Genomic DNA, 14,372 nt, shown 5'->3' with positions numbered 1-14,372 from the left:
CACAGCCACTGGCCTGCTGGTGGACTGGAAAGAGGAGAGTGGGAGGGGAGGACAGGGCGGGGTGCTGAGCAAGTTGTGGGAGGTATCAGAGAGGGCAAAGAAGAGGGACCTCCTTATCCCCTTACCTTCCGTGGCACTGGAGCCCTTCTCTGTGTCTGCCTCGGGAGTCGTATCCAGGGTGGAATCCTCCAGGAATTTCATCCTGAAAGTTAAGAGGGGGAAAACCAAGCTGGTTCCTGAGTCCCAATGCTGCTCTCGAACCCAGAGATTCTGCTGGTTGACGGAGACATTACAGGTTCCCACTAAACCATCATCATCATCACAGCAAACATTTATAGCATGTCAGATCCTATTCTAAGCCCTTTACATGTATAAACTCATTTAATTAGCACAAAACACATGTAGGTACTTACTGTTAGCGCCGTTATACAGATGATCACTGAGACACAGAGAAGTAATGTAACTTACCTAAGGTCACAGAGCATAATAATAATTGTTACCCTTTATTGAAAGTTAATTATGTGGCCAGGCACCTACAAAGTGCTTTACCTGTATTAGCTCATTTGTTCCTTAGGACAACCCCATGAGGTATGTACAATTGGTACCCTTATTTTCCAGATGAGGAAACTGAGGTAGAGAAGGTAAGCAACTCGCCCGAGATCACACAGCCAGTGAGTAGCCAGTCCAGGATTTGAACCCAGGCAGGCCAGCTTCAGAACCCACACTATGAGTTGGAACACATCTCCGTCACTGAATGACAGTGATCCTGAGGCCAGCCAGCAAGGTGGAGGGACACATCCAAGCTCTGTGCCCTCTGTCTCTGGAGTCCTGGGTATAAAAAGATCCCAAGATGCATGGGACTTCCCTGGCGGTCCAGTGGTTAAGATTCTGTGCTTCCAATGCAGTGGGTGCGGGTTCGATCCCTCATCAGGGAACTAAGACCCCACATGCTGCGTAGCATGACCAAAAAGTAAAAATTAAAAAAAAAAAAAAAGATCCCAAGATCCAGTTCCACATTAGGGTCCACCTGAGGATGCTTCCCCGTCCTTCCCTGGAGCCTGCACCCCCAGAAGCTCATCAGATGCACATGGAAAGAAAGAACATGTGGACATGGGGAGGGCACAGTGGGTAGCTGCCCCAGCAGGGCATAGTGAAGTGGGCTGGGTGGTGGGGAGGACCCACCTGAGCCGGTCCCGCCCTAGAAGCAACTGCCGATACACCATTTGGGTCTCAGCATCGGGATCCAGCGGGTCACTCCAGTCCCCCAGGGTGACGGCTGAGTGTGTGCGGCTGCAACCGGCAGCTGAGGGGAACACGGCATCATCATTAACCTCCCATTCCCCTTTCAGAAGCCCCATGGCCAAGCCCTGCCCCTTCTGCCTCTAAAGTCACCCTTCAAACCTACTACTTCCCTCAGCCCCACCGCCTCAACCTTCGCCCAGAAGAGCCATAGTCTCACTTCTCTCCATCCCCCTCCCACATTCTATGCTCCAGCCACAGATCTTTTTCAATCCTTCAGTCCACGTTTGCTCTGCCTGAAACACTCTTCCTTCCTCCAACTTCACTACTTAACTCTTATCCTTCTCAGGTCACATTTAAGTGGCACCTACTCCAGGAAGCCCTCCTTGCTGTCCTACCCTGGGGCTGGGTCAGAAGTGTTCTCTGGAGTCTCAAAAGCCGCACCTTGGCACTTGTAACACTGTATTGCATGGTCTGGTTATTCACTTGTTTTCCTTGAGAGCAAGCCTGATGTCTGTGAACCACTAGACGCCCGGTGTTTAGTGGCTGCTTGAAAGATATCTGTGTGCCAGGCAGTGTTCTAATCGCTTTGCATATGTCAACTTATTTACTCCTCACAGCAACCCTACAAGGTGGACACTATTATCAACCCCATTTCACACTTGGGGAGACTTCAAGGCAAGAGAGAGGTTAAGGAACTCGCCCAAAGTTGCAGCGCCAACCCAGGATGAGGTGGGACACTCTCTGATTGGCAGGTGTGGAGGGCGGGGCCTGAGTCCGCCCCTCCCCGCCCCCTCACCTGAGCGCTCGGCCTGGTGGCAGCAGGTCCAGTGAGCGCTGCGGAACGCACCGGGGTGCCAAGCGGCCAGCTTGTCCGGATTGGGGGCGCTGGCCTTGCGCAGGGCCGATAGCCACTGGTTGAGCTCGTTCACGTTCTTCAGGGAGTTGGTGGGGGGCGGTCAGAGGTGGGGTGGGACCCAAGGGGCTCCCTCCGCTCCTCCCTCATATTCGCAGCGCCTCACCTTGCACTGGAGGTAGGTGGTGTGCAGCGCTCCCGCGCCGTCCTGCGTCACCACCTGCATCACGTGCGGCAGCTGGAAGGCGCCCTCGTCCACGCGCTCCACGGCGCGGATGTGCGACACCGGCATGGAGGATCGCGTCTGTGAGAGAGGACTGTCGCTGCCGGGCCGGCCGGGGGCTGGGGCTGGCGTGGCTGTGCCCAGGGACAGCTTTCCTGTGGGTGTGTGCCTTGGCGTGGGGACATTCACCCCGCGCATCTGTGCTATGTGCGTGTCCACTTGGCAGTTCCGTGAGTCCTGCAGTCCTGGCCCATCACTCTCTAAGTGACAACGTCTCTGGACAGCAGTTTCCACCATCGCAACCCCGACACAGCGCTTGAGATGTAGTTTAAGCACGATACATTTCTCCACTTATTTCATCATTACAACACATTTCTGAGGCTGGGTCTATTATTCCTCCCAACTTATAGATGAGGAAACTGAGGCACAGGAGGATTAAAGGACCCTCCTGTGGTCACTCAGCTGGTGGAGCCAGAATTGAAACCCAGAGAGTTGAACTCTAGAATCTACACTCTGCTGACAAAGTAGAAAGAAGAAGTTGTGGGCACCCTCTCCAGTGTTAGCTATTATGGTCTGTAGCTGTGCAGACACAGAAATGGGTAGATCCAGTGTGTGTCTCAGTTTGTGCTAGGCTTGAATGGCAGCCCCATGAGGGCAGGGAGTTTATGTCTTGTTTACTATGGTATCTCCAGTGACTAGAACACTGCATGGTACACAGTAGGTGCTCGAATAAAGGCTTGATGGATGAATGAATGAGTGAACAAATGTCTGGATGTGAGTGCCTGTCCAGCCGGGCATGTACCTCTGGGTGAACAGATCCAATTGTGGGCTTAAGCAGTGCCCATGCCCTGTGCATGTCCACATCTGGGAGGATACGTCCCAGCCACCAGAGGTGCATGTTCTGAAGAATGTTTGATGCTATGTGTAGGCGTTTGCCTGTCCGTGTCCTGTGCCCACACTGACCCAAAGATATGAGCAGAGCCTGGCCTCAGAGTTTGGACTTGCTAAGCTGCCACGGGGCCTTGGGCAGTCCTTGTCCCCTCCTGGACCTCAGTATCTCCCTGGGTACAAAGAGGCAGCTCTGTGAGTGAGGCCACCCCTGGAAAACCCTCCACAGTGGGCTGGAGCCCCACCTGACACTCAGGACTCCTAGAGTAGGAGAGCATCTCCCCGCTGAGCCGGAAGTAGCGCTTCTTGAACGCAAAGCGTGTGGCCAGGCCGGCGGGCTCTTCCTTGCGCTTGAGCAGGTAGCCTTCTCGAACGGTCACCGAGGGCGGGACCAGGGCCCTGGCTGGGCCCCCAGGCTCTGGGAAATGGGGAGGGGGGACTGTGAACCCTTCCCACCCGGGCTCAACCTGCCGAGGGCCTCACGGAGGAGCGTGGTTCTTGGCTCCCCTAGAGGCAGGAGGATGGAGAAGAAGACTTTGGACTCCACTTTCTCCATAGGGAATGGGGGCTGGGGGTGTCAGGGAGTGGGGGGCCCAGAGCTGGCCTTGGCGATCCCTTTCCAGCTTGAGGGATGTGCAGGCAGCCAGCAGGGGGAGCCACGCCTTATGGAGTCAGTCCAGGGAGTGCCCTGGATCTAGCCACTCTTAGGGGTGTCCAGACACAGGCCCTCCCCAGCACACAGGGACCTCATCAGGCCACAACCAGGCCTCCACATTTTGACAGGCTGCTCCTATGTGACTTGGACCCAACTGTCTCATAACCCGGGCCCCACACTCTGATACAGACTCACCCCCAACTCCTCTGCTTAAAACTATCCCGTAGTTCCATTTCACTCCAGGTGAAAGCCAAAATCCTTCCAGCAACCCCACATGATCTGCCCCCCTCACCTCTCTTTCACTCCCTCTCATTCATTCTTCTTCACTGGCCCCCTCACTGTCACTCTCTGTCCCCACCTCAGGGCCTTTGCACATGCTGTGCCCAGCCTGGAACACTTCCCCAGGATCCTCATGGCTTGCTCTCTGTCCTCTTTCAGGTCTTACTCTAATATCACCCTAGTGAGGCCATTCCTGGCCACCCTCTCTAAAAGAATGACCTGCCACCCCCAGCCCAATATTCCCTTCCCTCTTTTATTTTTTCTCCTAAGCACTTATCACTCCATTAACACATGTGATTTGGTAATTAATCTTGTTCACAGCTTGTTGTCTCCACTAGAATAAAACTTCCACGAGAGCAGGACTTTCTTCTGTTTCGTCCACTGCTGTTTCCCCAGCACCTGGAACAGTGGCTATTACAAAGTAGGCACTTAATAGATATTTGTCAATTGCATGAGTACCATGCCACGATTCCCACTCACATCTCCACACGGGCTGGAATGGTCTGGAGGGCCTGAGTCTGTTCGTCTGTGGGACCTAGCACGGTATGTGCCAGGAAATGTTTGTTGACTGACTAGCTGACCCACAGGTCCACGGTCTCAGTGCTAGGGGTGGGGGAGGGGTGGTAGAAGGGCAGGTCCCGAGGGTCCAGTGGAATGACAAGCTGGCTGTGGCAGGGCCACAGGAACTCACCCTCCTTCCCATCCACATCCACCAGCTGGTCCAGGAAGTCTCTCACACGTGAAATACTCTGCAGCAGGAAGGGGTGTAGGGGGGCCATCCACAGCTCCTTGCCCTGGCCCAGCTGCTGGCCCAGGTTTCCAATGCTCTGCACAGCCTGGAGCAAAGAAGCAGGGGATGCCAGCACCAAGGTCACTGCAGTGAGGAAGGCCCTCTGTAGATCCAGAACAGAGCCCCAGAGTCCTGGCTCCCAAATCAGTGCTCAATAAAAGGAGAAAACTCCTAGCAGCACCTGCTTTAGACGATATCTGTCCCTCTCTGTGCACAGATATGTATCCCCAGTGCTTTTATTTTGTCCCCTCCTGAACCCAGATAACCCCATTCAGGACTGCTTGATGCCATCATGCATACTCGAGCCCATCAGAACCTCAGAATGTGGCCCCTTTGCAAAGGATGGTCTAATTCATACTAAGGCATAAATGACTGCTAGCCTGCTTCCCGCTTTCCCCCTGGAAGGGTAGGGGTTTTGTTCCAAAGAGGGAATTAGAAAGAGAAATGAATGCTTTCACATTCAGGATGGAAAGCTAATGGTGCCGTTTCAAACAGAGGTTTCTCTGGGCCTCATTTGGGTCTTCCATGGGTCCGGCCTCCACTCTGTTCCTCCCATGCTTCTCACTGGCTAAGGGCACCCGAGATGGGGGGGCTCCACTGCCGGCACCTTGGCAAGCAGCAGCAGTGAGCGTCTGGTCTGGGGATCTGCGTGCTGGTCCCGAAGGTCAAACAGCTTCGGGGTGAGGATGGCAGGAGCGAAGAATCGCAGGAAGAGAAAGCCACTTATGGCCAGGTTCTTCACATCCTGCGGAGAGGAGCGGCAGGTGAGAGGGGCCCCTCAAATCCACTTCTCAGCTGGGGAAACTGAGGCAGCAAGGACTAAAGATTGGTGGTACAAGGGGAAGTAGAATGGGAGACAGGTCAGGAGGCCATCCTGGTCTGCCGAGGAGGCTTTTCCTCTCTGGGCCTCAGTTTCCCCACCTGGAAAATGGAGTAATAATACCAATCCTGCACGATCAGAATTAGCCAAACAGCCTCAGAGTCTGCTTTGTGCCAAGCACTGTGCTACGGGCACAGCCCTATGAAAGAGGCATCATCATTATTCCCAGTTTACAGCTGAGGAACCAGAGGCTCAGAGGTGTCAGGTGACTTGCCCAAGGCCACACAGCTATAAGTGGCAGAGCCAGGATTTGAACCCAGGCAGGATTTGAACTCTGCTCTTCACCACACTCTCCTGCATTCAACACTAGCTACGGAGTGTCAAAAACTAAGCCTGAACTGTCACCTTTACTCCTAAAGCAATCCCATGGGGGTAGATACTATTATCTCTGTTTTCCAGATGAGGAAACTGAGGCTCAGTGGTGAACCCAGTTCAGCTGGCTCCCTTGCCAGCCTCTGCCCCCTGCAAACTGTAAAGCATGGCGCCCCTCTGTGTGAGACCCAGGCCTGGCCCACCTGCATGCACGTAAGGCTGGTGCCCCCAGCTCCAGCAGAGGGGACTTGGGGAGAAGGTGTCTCTCTATCCTGGGTGCAAGCTCCCCCCAGGGGGCTCCTCACCTACCCCTCACACTCACCAAGCTATATTTAGCCCGAGAATGTGCTGCAGTGTTTATTTACGGGTTGTATTCACACATAAGACAATACCCTCTCTGGGTGTGTGCCAACTTCCCGGGGGCATCTCTGCGTTGACAGTGAGCCCTGACAGCAGCTGGGCACCTGGAGCTGCCCAGAGGTGAGGGTGGAGGTCCCACTCATCTGGAACCCTGAACTGCCCCCAAGGCTGCCCCCCCAGCCCACCATGTTCCAGGGTAATTTTAGCCTTTGATATCAGCTCATCAACTTCCTCCTTTCTTAAGAAGGAGGAACAAGTATTAGAGCGGCAAAGAAAGGGGCTCCCTTGGGTTCCTGCGACCCCACCCATCCTCGTGGGCCTGAGGAAGTCCCTGCTCCCTGCCCATGGCCTCTGCCTACCATGGAGGCTGAAAACTGGGGGACACTTGGGTGTCATTGATCTTGGTTCCTCCCACAAGGGCCAGGCTGTCTGGGGCGCTGGCCTCCCGCTTCCCTCCCTTCCTCCCTGCCTTGGCTGTGTCCCACTTAGCACCTCCACTGGCAAGAGCCCTGCAGCTGTGGGGTAAATCACCCATGTCCCAGTTTGGAGGCCCAGAGCTCAATCCTCAGGTGGGGATGAGGGAAGAAGGAAGAGGTTCCCACTGCGAGTCTGGAGGCCTCGCCTCGAGTCCACGACTCTTGGCCAAGGTGCCTCACCTCTCTGGGCCTCGGTTTCCCCATCTGTAAGTGGGGAGAGGTGTGGCATAAATCAGGACCTCTTAACCCAGGCTCTAGGGGTTGGGCCATTACATCTCCAACATTTAGCGGGTCCTAGACCTTTCTGCAAAGCGAACCCCAGTCTGCATTTCTATTATGTCAGTGCTGCGTAAGACCTAGCCTCACTCGGTGTCATTTGTAAGCAAGGACTGTGACTGCCACCTCGGAAGGCATGCTGAGCATTAAACCTGGGGGTCTCAAACTGGCAACCCACAGGCCAGTCCAGCTGCAAACATGTAATGATTGGCTCAAAGTATTATTGTTGTGTTATTGTTGTTAGGTAAACTAGTGCTAAAATTTAAAAAATAAGATTCCACACATAAAATCCAGACTGTTGGATTAAAAAACAAAAAAACTCTGAAGATCAGGCAATATTGGGTCCCCATTCCTACATGGCAATAATTGATTGTCTGGATCTGCCCCTTTAAGACAAGCTGTGGGAGCTCCAGTTTGCCACAGTCCCTACCACTCCCTACTGTACAACACCTTGACTGCTCTGTTCATTTACCTCACCTGCCTGAACCCTACAGCACCTAGAGTTCAATTTTGTATCAGTATTAGAAAAGCACTAGCATGTGCAGGGATTTCTTTTTAGACTTTATTTTAGGTGTCTGCTACTGAGTCCTGTGTGCCAGCCATCTCTGTCTCTCTGTCTCTCTGTCTCCCTAATAGCTGGAATTTAAGAAGCACTTGCTTTGCGCCAGACTGTATTATTTGGTGGTTATGAGCACAGGTTCAGGAGTCTGCCTGGGTGGGTGCCTATCCCATCACTACCCGCTCCTAGCTGTGTAACTTAACCTCCCTGGGCCTCAGTTTCCTCCTCTGTAAAATGGAATAATACTGGCACCCGGCTCGTAGGGTGGAAGCGAAGACTAGCCGAGGTAATAAATATGTAAAACAAGGTCTGACTCCTAGAAAGGGCTATATATAGTGTTAACTGCTATTATTATCATCATCATCATCATCATCATCATCATCATCACCCCTGGGTCCCAGATCCTATCAGAACACTGTCCCCGCTTCTGCCAAGACACACAGCACGTCAGCGTAGGCAGCTCAGGTTTTGTCCCGCCCCTGCCCTTCCTCTCCCTGTGACCCTGGACAAGCTACTGCCCCTCCCCAGCCTCAGTCTCCCCATCTGCCCAATGGGAGTGCCTGGCCCACCTTGTGCTCTGCCTGGGGAAAGCGCTCCTCCACACACTGGCGCAGCTGCTTGAAGGCGAGACGGATGGCGGGCGGGCAGCGCCCCACGGAGCCCACAATGGTATCCACGATGGGCTCCAGGTAGCCCGTCAGCAGTCCCAGGCTGGCCTCCCGCACGTGCTCCTCGGAGGGCGCACCCTTGAAGGAGATTCTCCTGGGGGAGCAAGTGGAGGGCTCCGCCTCAGAGCCTGGCATCTGCCTGCTCAAAACCCTCCATGGGCCCCAACTGAGCTCAGAGAGCACCCACCTTCCCATCCCATCTCCATGGCCTCCCCTCCTACCACCCACTGCAGCTGCTTCAACACACAGAGCTTATTTCTGTCTTGGGGCCTTTGTACCTGCTGATCCCCCTGCTGGGAATCACCTCCTCAAAGAGGCCATCCCTCCCCCACTGCTCATCATCACGGACCCTGGTTCAGTGCATTTTCAGCATGGACCTGCCAGACACACACTCCTGCCCCAGGGCCTTTGCACTTGCGGTTCCCCTTGCCTGGAACACTCTTCCAGCAGATCTGTGCACGACTCCCTCCCTCAACTCCTCCAAGTCTTTGCTTCCATGTCCCCTTCTCTGGGAGGCTGTCCCTGTGACACCCTACGGAATATCGCAAGCCCCTCCCCTGCTCCTGGCTCTTGCCAGGACCCTCCCTCACTTTATCTCCCTCCTTTCCACTGATCGCCTGCAATAACCTTCTTCTTTAGTTTATTATCTGTCTCCCCCGAGAAGAGGGACTTGTGTCCATTTTCTCCCTGCTACGAACTCAGCTTTCAGCCCAGTGCCTGGCACATAGTAGGTGCTTAACAATTGTTTCGTTGAATAGACGATGGAATAGCACTTTTCTACCTGCAATGATCTTGCTCCCTTCCTTCCTGTCCCCATGCAGGTTTAGGGTCTGTCTTGTCTACCCTCAGATTGTGAATTCCATGGAAGCCAGACTGGGGGTTCTCAGCCCCACTGTGCCCTGGACCCAACAAGCTAAGCCCTGAACTAATTGTCTCTGGCATTGAATCATTTAATCCTAATGGCAACCCAATGTTAGATTAAGTAGGCTGATTGTTCCCATTTAACAGATGAGGAAACTGAGGCTCAGAGAGGTCCCCTTGCAAATAGGTGGCAGAACAGAGATTATAACTCAAGACTGCCGGTTCCAGAGTCTGCCCAGTTTCCTGGATGCTCCAACTCCCTGCGGGCGCCCACTGACTCCCACCATCCTTGCCAGGGGTGCTGGGAAAAGACCTGGCCTAGGGGTTTCACAGATGGACTCTGCCCTTCTGCTCAGGGCCTGGATTCAAATCCCCACTTTGCAACTTCCCAACTGTGCAAGCTTAGGCAGGTGACCTCCCCTCTCTGAGCCTCAGTTTCCTCATCTGTAAAAAGGGTCCTAATACCTGCCTCCGGGGTGGTCGGAAGGTGAGGGCAGCACTTGTTGGGCAAGACCCAAAGTGAAGGAAAGACCCTCTCCTGCCTCCACCATGGTCCCCAATGGACTGCCCAGCAACCGGCTCGGATGGCTTGGCAGGAACAAGCCCGCCCACCCTAGCTGGAGGAGGAAAGTCCTGGCAATAAAGGAGGAGCCCATGGGCTTCCCTGGCGGTCCACTGGTTAAGACTCTGCACTTGCACTGCAGGGGGCGCGGGTTCGATCCCTGGTCAGGGAACTAAGATCCCGTATGCTGCACGGCACGGCCAAAACAAAAAAAGAAAGGAGGAGCCCAAGGAGGCATGAACTGACTCCCCTGACCCCGTCACTGCCCTGCTCCCTAACCCCATGTCATCGAGCGCTGCAGGATGCCACCTCTGCTCGCAGACCCACGCGGGGCCCTCCCCCAAGGGCCTCAGCCACCACCACCACGATAACAGAAATAACTAGTACTTATGGAGTATTAGTTAATGCTGGGCTTTGTGTATATAACTCAGTTAATTCTCATGACAATCCATCAGGTAGATATTCACGGGGGTTTAAGTAACTTGCCCAGCAGGTGTGGCAGAGCTGGGATTTGGACCCCGGGAGCTCATGTCTCAGAGTCCTGCCCATAACCACTGCATGACACCGTCTGAGGGGCTGGGCGCTTGCAGGGGAGGCTTTGAGGTAGAATGCGGGGCTCCTGAGCAGTCGTGCTGGAGGGAGGGGTGGGGGGCAGTCGGCAGAGACCCGGCCTGACAAGGCTGCAGGCAGACAAGGGGCCCGTGGACGGTTCACCCCTCAGGCTTGGCTCACCTGGTGCGGCCCAGGTCCATCTTGCACGGGTCCAGCTCCATGTACTTCTTCTCCTCGAAGACGCGGTTAATCACCGGCCTCAGGACCTCGTGCAGGTAGGGCATGCCCACGAGCTGGGGGCAGGGGGGCACCACACGAGGCGGGGCTGAGGGCGAGGCCAGGGTGTGCCCGTGAGCGAGGGTCAGGGGGACCACGCAGGGAGAGGTTCAGAGCGAGGCGGGGGCCTGCCCAAGGGCTGGGGTTGGGGTGCGACTCAGGGCTAGGCCAGCCACCAGCCACCAGCACCGCAGCTCAGTCACCCAGTGCTACCTGAGGCTGGCCAAGCTCTGGGGTCCGAGTAAGCACTGGGAAGGGAGTTCCCTTGAGGAAGCTGCTGTCGGGCCCCCCTAGGCCTTCACCAACTCACCTTCAGAAACTGTTCCATTGACTTGGATGCCAGGGAGTTAGAACGGAAGAGGGTGTTGGGGTCAGCTGGGAGGACAGAGGGAAGTGTTTGCTGGGATTTGGGTGGCTGAATCCACCTCACCCCACCCACCCAAGGTGGGGGTCATGATTCTTCCAGCCTCAGGAATTGAGGAGATTTGCAACGTCAACTCCGTTCACAGTACAAAGGCCCAGAGTGGTTAAGTGAGCTGCCTAGGGTCACACAGCTCATGAGTAGCAAAACCAGGGCCTGAACCCAGGACCATGCTCCCAGCTGACTGGGAGTACACAGCCCGTGCCACCTCCGACACATATAGACACAGCAGCCCCTGCCCTCTGCCTGAGGCCCCCCCATTTCTCTCCCAGAGACGCGCTGCAGACTCATCCTTGGGGAGTGATGCATGAGGGTCATGCAGGCAACTCACTGGTCCGTGCCACCTCACGCCGGGTGAGATAGTCCAGAAAGGGCCCAGCCAGGCCCTGGCCAAGAAAGAGCTTCACCAGCTTGGTGGCAAGCTCCTGGCGGCAGTCCCCCGAGGTCAGCTCCTCCAGGACAGCCAGGGGGCTGGCAGCATCTTCCTGCACAAGGACAGGAGGCAGGAGAGGTGGCCTGGGGCCCTGGGACCCCAAAGCAGAAAAGCCCAGCTAGACATCCCTGAAGCAAGGGGAGGCCATGATCCAGATCCCTGCCCACCCGCAGTGACGCACCCACCTCTGCCGGCCCCAGCACAGACTCCATGAGCAACTCCCTGAGTGGCTGGTAGTACTGGGAGGGCAGAACGCGGTCCTCGGTCAGGCGCACCTTCAGCCGAAGAGCACCCAGGCTCCCCCTGGCCAGGGCCAGATCACAGGTGAAGGAACGTAAGTATGTATGGGCCAGCGCGGTGAGCCAAGATAGTCAGGTGTGAGTACAGGTAAAGAGCATAGATATTTGTAAAACAAGACAGGTGTGGACAGGTGTGGGCAGGTGTGGCCAGTATAAACAGGTGTGAACAGATATCAACCGGTATAAATACTGTAATAATACAAGCTGAAGGTGGTACCCAACATGGTTCCAGCCCAGCCTCCTCCCTCTGCACCCACGTTTACCCAGAATCCTCCTCCGCTCTGGGAAAGGGCAGGAGGTGGAACCAGCCATTGGGCGGATTCTGCTGTAGGACCTGCGGGGGGAACTCCACCTGTGGGGGGGGACACACAGACCCTCAGCAGAGCTCTGCCCCACCCAGTCCTGGAAGAAGACGTCGGGCTGCCCACCCAAGGAGGGGCGGCAAAGCCCACCAAGGGCTACCTCCTCCTCCCATACCGTATCCTGAGGGCCTCCAGGGGACACTTAATTTACAGTTGAGGAAACTGAGGTTCAGAGAAGTGGAGTGACTTGCCCGAGGTTACACAGCTGCTAGAGACAGCATGTCTGGACTGAGTGTATTTTCAGCTCTGTTTAGGGACGAAACTTGCATCTATCAAAAGGCATAAAGGGAATTCCCTGGTGGTCCAGTGGCGCGGCCAAAGGTAACGAAATAAATAATAAAGACAGTCCAGAAGGCCCGCAAGCCCCACCTCCCTCTCTTTTTAAATAACAACTTTACAGAGATATAATTCACATCCCATACAATTCACTGATTTAAAGCGTGTAATTCAGTGGTTTTTAGTATATTCACAGAGTTGTGTGACCATCACCACTAATTTCAGTCCGCTTTCTATCAGTTCCCCCACCAAAAAAAGGCCTATACCCATTAGCAATCACTCCCCATCCCCCAGCCCCTGGCAACGACTTATCTACTTTATGTCTTTATAGATTCGCTCGTATTAGACATCTCATATAAATTAAATCATATAAGATGTGGGAGGTTTGGGACTGACTTCTTTCACTTAACATTGTGTTTTCAAAGTTCATCCACGTTGTAGCATGTGTCAGTACTTTGTTCCTTTTTATGGCTGAATAATATTCCATTGTGTAGATATACTACATTTTGTTTATTCGTTCATCTGTTGATAGACATTTGGGCTGTTTCTACTTTTGGTTATTATGAACGATGCTGCTATGAACATTAATGTAACCTATTTGGTGTGGATATAAATTTTCATTTCTCTTTGGTACACACCTAGGAGTAGAACTGCTGGGTCATGTGGTAACTCTATCTTTAATCATTTGAGGAATTGCCAGACCATTTTCCAAAGCCGCTGCACCATTTTATAGTCCCACCAGGAGTGCATAACCAAGTCTTCCTCTTATTTGCTCTAATATTGCCTCCTTTTAAAAACTGTCAGCCTTTGGAGTTCCCTGGTGGCCTAGTGGTTAGGATTTAGTGTTTTCACTGCCGCAGCCCAGGTTCAACCCCTGATTACGCAGTGCGGCTGAAAAAAACCCAAAAACTGTCAAGTCTGAGTATACATCCACTACTACTGAGAGGCAAGAAAAATCACGCATTTTACAGATGGGAAGACTGAGGTTCCAAGAGAAAGACCTTGAGCCCAGTGCTTCCAGGAGTAAGAGTTAGACTTAGATTCTGGAATCAGAGAGACCTGAACTCAAATCTTGACTCTGCCATTTCTTAATCATATGACCTTGGGAAAGCCACTTAACCTCTCTGAACCTTCATTTTCCCATCTGTAAAACGGGGACAACAATGGTCCTAGCCTCTTAACAGTGGCCATCAGGTGATGATGACCAATGAGGTGATGCTGGAGAAGCACTTAGCACAGGGCTAGCACACAGTCATCCTGGGTACTCTCATCCCAGAATAAGAATCTGGGCCCACCCTGTGACCTTGGACAGGTTCCTGCACCAATGGAACAATGGCACTCCATCACCCAGGCCTGGCCAGGGGACCTGATGAGGCAGCCTTCACATCTACCCTTCCAAGCAAGCCCGAAGATGCCCAGCCCATCTCCCCCTTCCCCCCTGGAGGCAATGGGAAGCCATGGAGGGTGTCAGGGGAGGGGGGTGTTGGGGGGGGCGTGCTCACCATGCCCAAGAAGTCATTCTTGCCAACCATGTCCCAGTCCCAGAGCTCCACCCGCAGCGGGGATGGGGGACCTGGCATCTCCCGCAGCTCCAGCACCTCATCCCAGTGTGGGAAGCGAGTCTTCTTGATGGTCTGGGAAAGGAGGGAGTGAGAGAGAGAGCTAATGCGACCACTGTCCCCATTTTACAGATGGTAAAACTGAGCTTCAGAGAGGTTAAGTGGCTTTCCCAAGGTCACCTGATGCCCCACTCTCCCAGCTCCGCTACACCACTTACCGAAGTCTCCAAGCTCTGGCTGCCCCAAAACACACGTGCAAATGGGTCAGATGTGCCGGAGATGTCTCGAGGGGCCAGGTCCCTGGGGACAG

At 54.2% G+C, this 14,372-nt stretch overlaps 1 protein-coding gene across 7 annotated transcripts in view; it reads right to left on the bottom strand.

The window, feature by feature from the left end:
* RASAL1 (RAS protein activator like 1) overlaps positions 1-14,372 on the bottom strand; it is a 33,150-nt gene that overhangs the window by 2,973 nt on the left and 15,805 nt on the right. For 4 of the 7 annotated variants that reach the window (XM_079942981.1, XM_079942982.1, XM_079942983.1 and 1 more), the window contains 15 exons: positions 14,281-14,362; positions 14,006-14,137; positions 12,129-12,217; positions 11,752-11,869; positions 11,465-11,618; positions 11,023-11,087; positions 10,617-10,729; positions 8,363-8,555; positions 5,538-5,675; positions 4,832-4,976; positions 3,452-3,624; positions 2,262-2,399; positions 2,039-2,174; positions 1,183-1,303; positions 126-202 (listed from right to left, as the gene is read on the bottom strand). In XM_079942981.1, the coding sequence (XP_079799107.1) occupies positions 126-202; positions 1,183-1,303; positions 2,039-2,174; positions 2,262-2,399; positions 3,452-3,624; positions 4,832-4,976; positions 5,538-5,675; positions 8,363-8,555; positions 10,617-10,729; positions 11,023-11,087; positions 11,465-11,618; positions 11,752-11,869; positions 12,129-12,217; positions 14,006-14,137; positions 14,281-14,362 (1,874 nt within the window). Of the gene's footprint in view, positions 1-125; positions 203-1,107; positions 1,304-2,038; positions 2,175-2,261; positions 2,400-3,451; positions 3,625-4,831; positions 4,977-5,537; positions 5,676-8,362; positions 8,556-10,616; positions 10,730-11,022; positions 11,088-11,464; positions 11,619-11,751; positions 11,870-12,128; positions 12,218-14,005; positions 14,138-14,280; positions 14,363-14,372 lie in introns of those variants that run through there. The other 3 variants (XR_013831354.1, XM_079942984.1, XM_079942986.1) reach the window with 3 other exon arrangements.

The sequence above is a fragment of the Stenella coeruleoalba genome (genome assembly GCF_951394435.1).
Source record: "Stenella coeruleoalba genome assembly, chromosome: 14".
NCBI lineage: Eukaryota > Metazoa > Chordata > Mammalia > Artiodactyla > Delphinidae > Stenella > Stenella coeruleoalba.
Note: the sequence above shows the minus strand (reverse complement) of the source record. Positions and strands in the feature narration are given on the sequence as shown.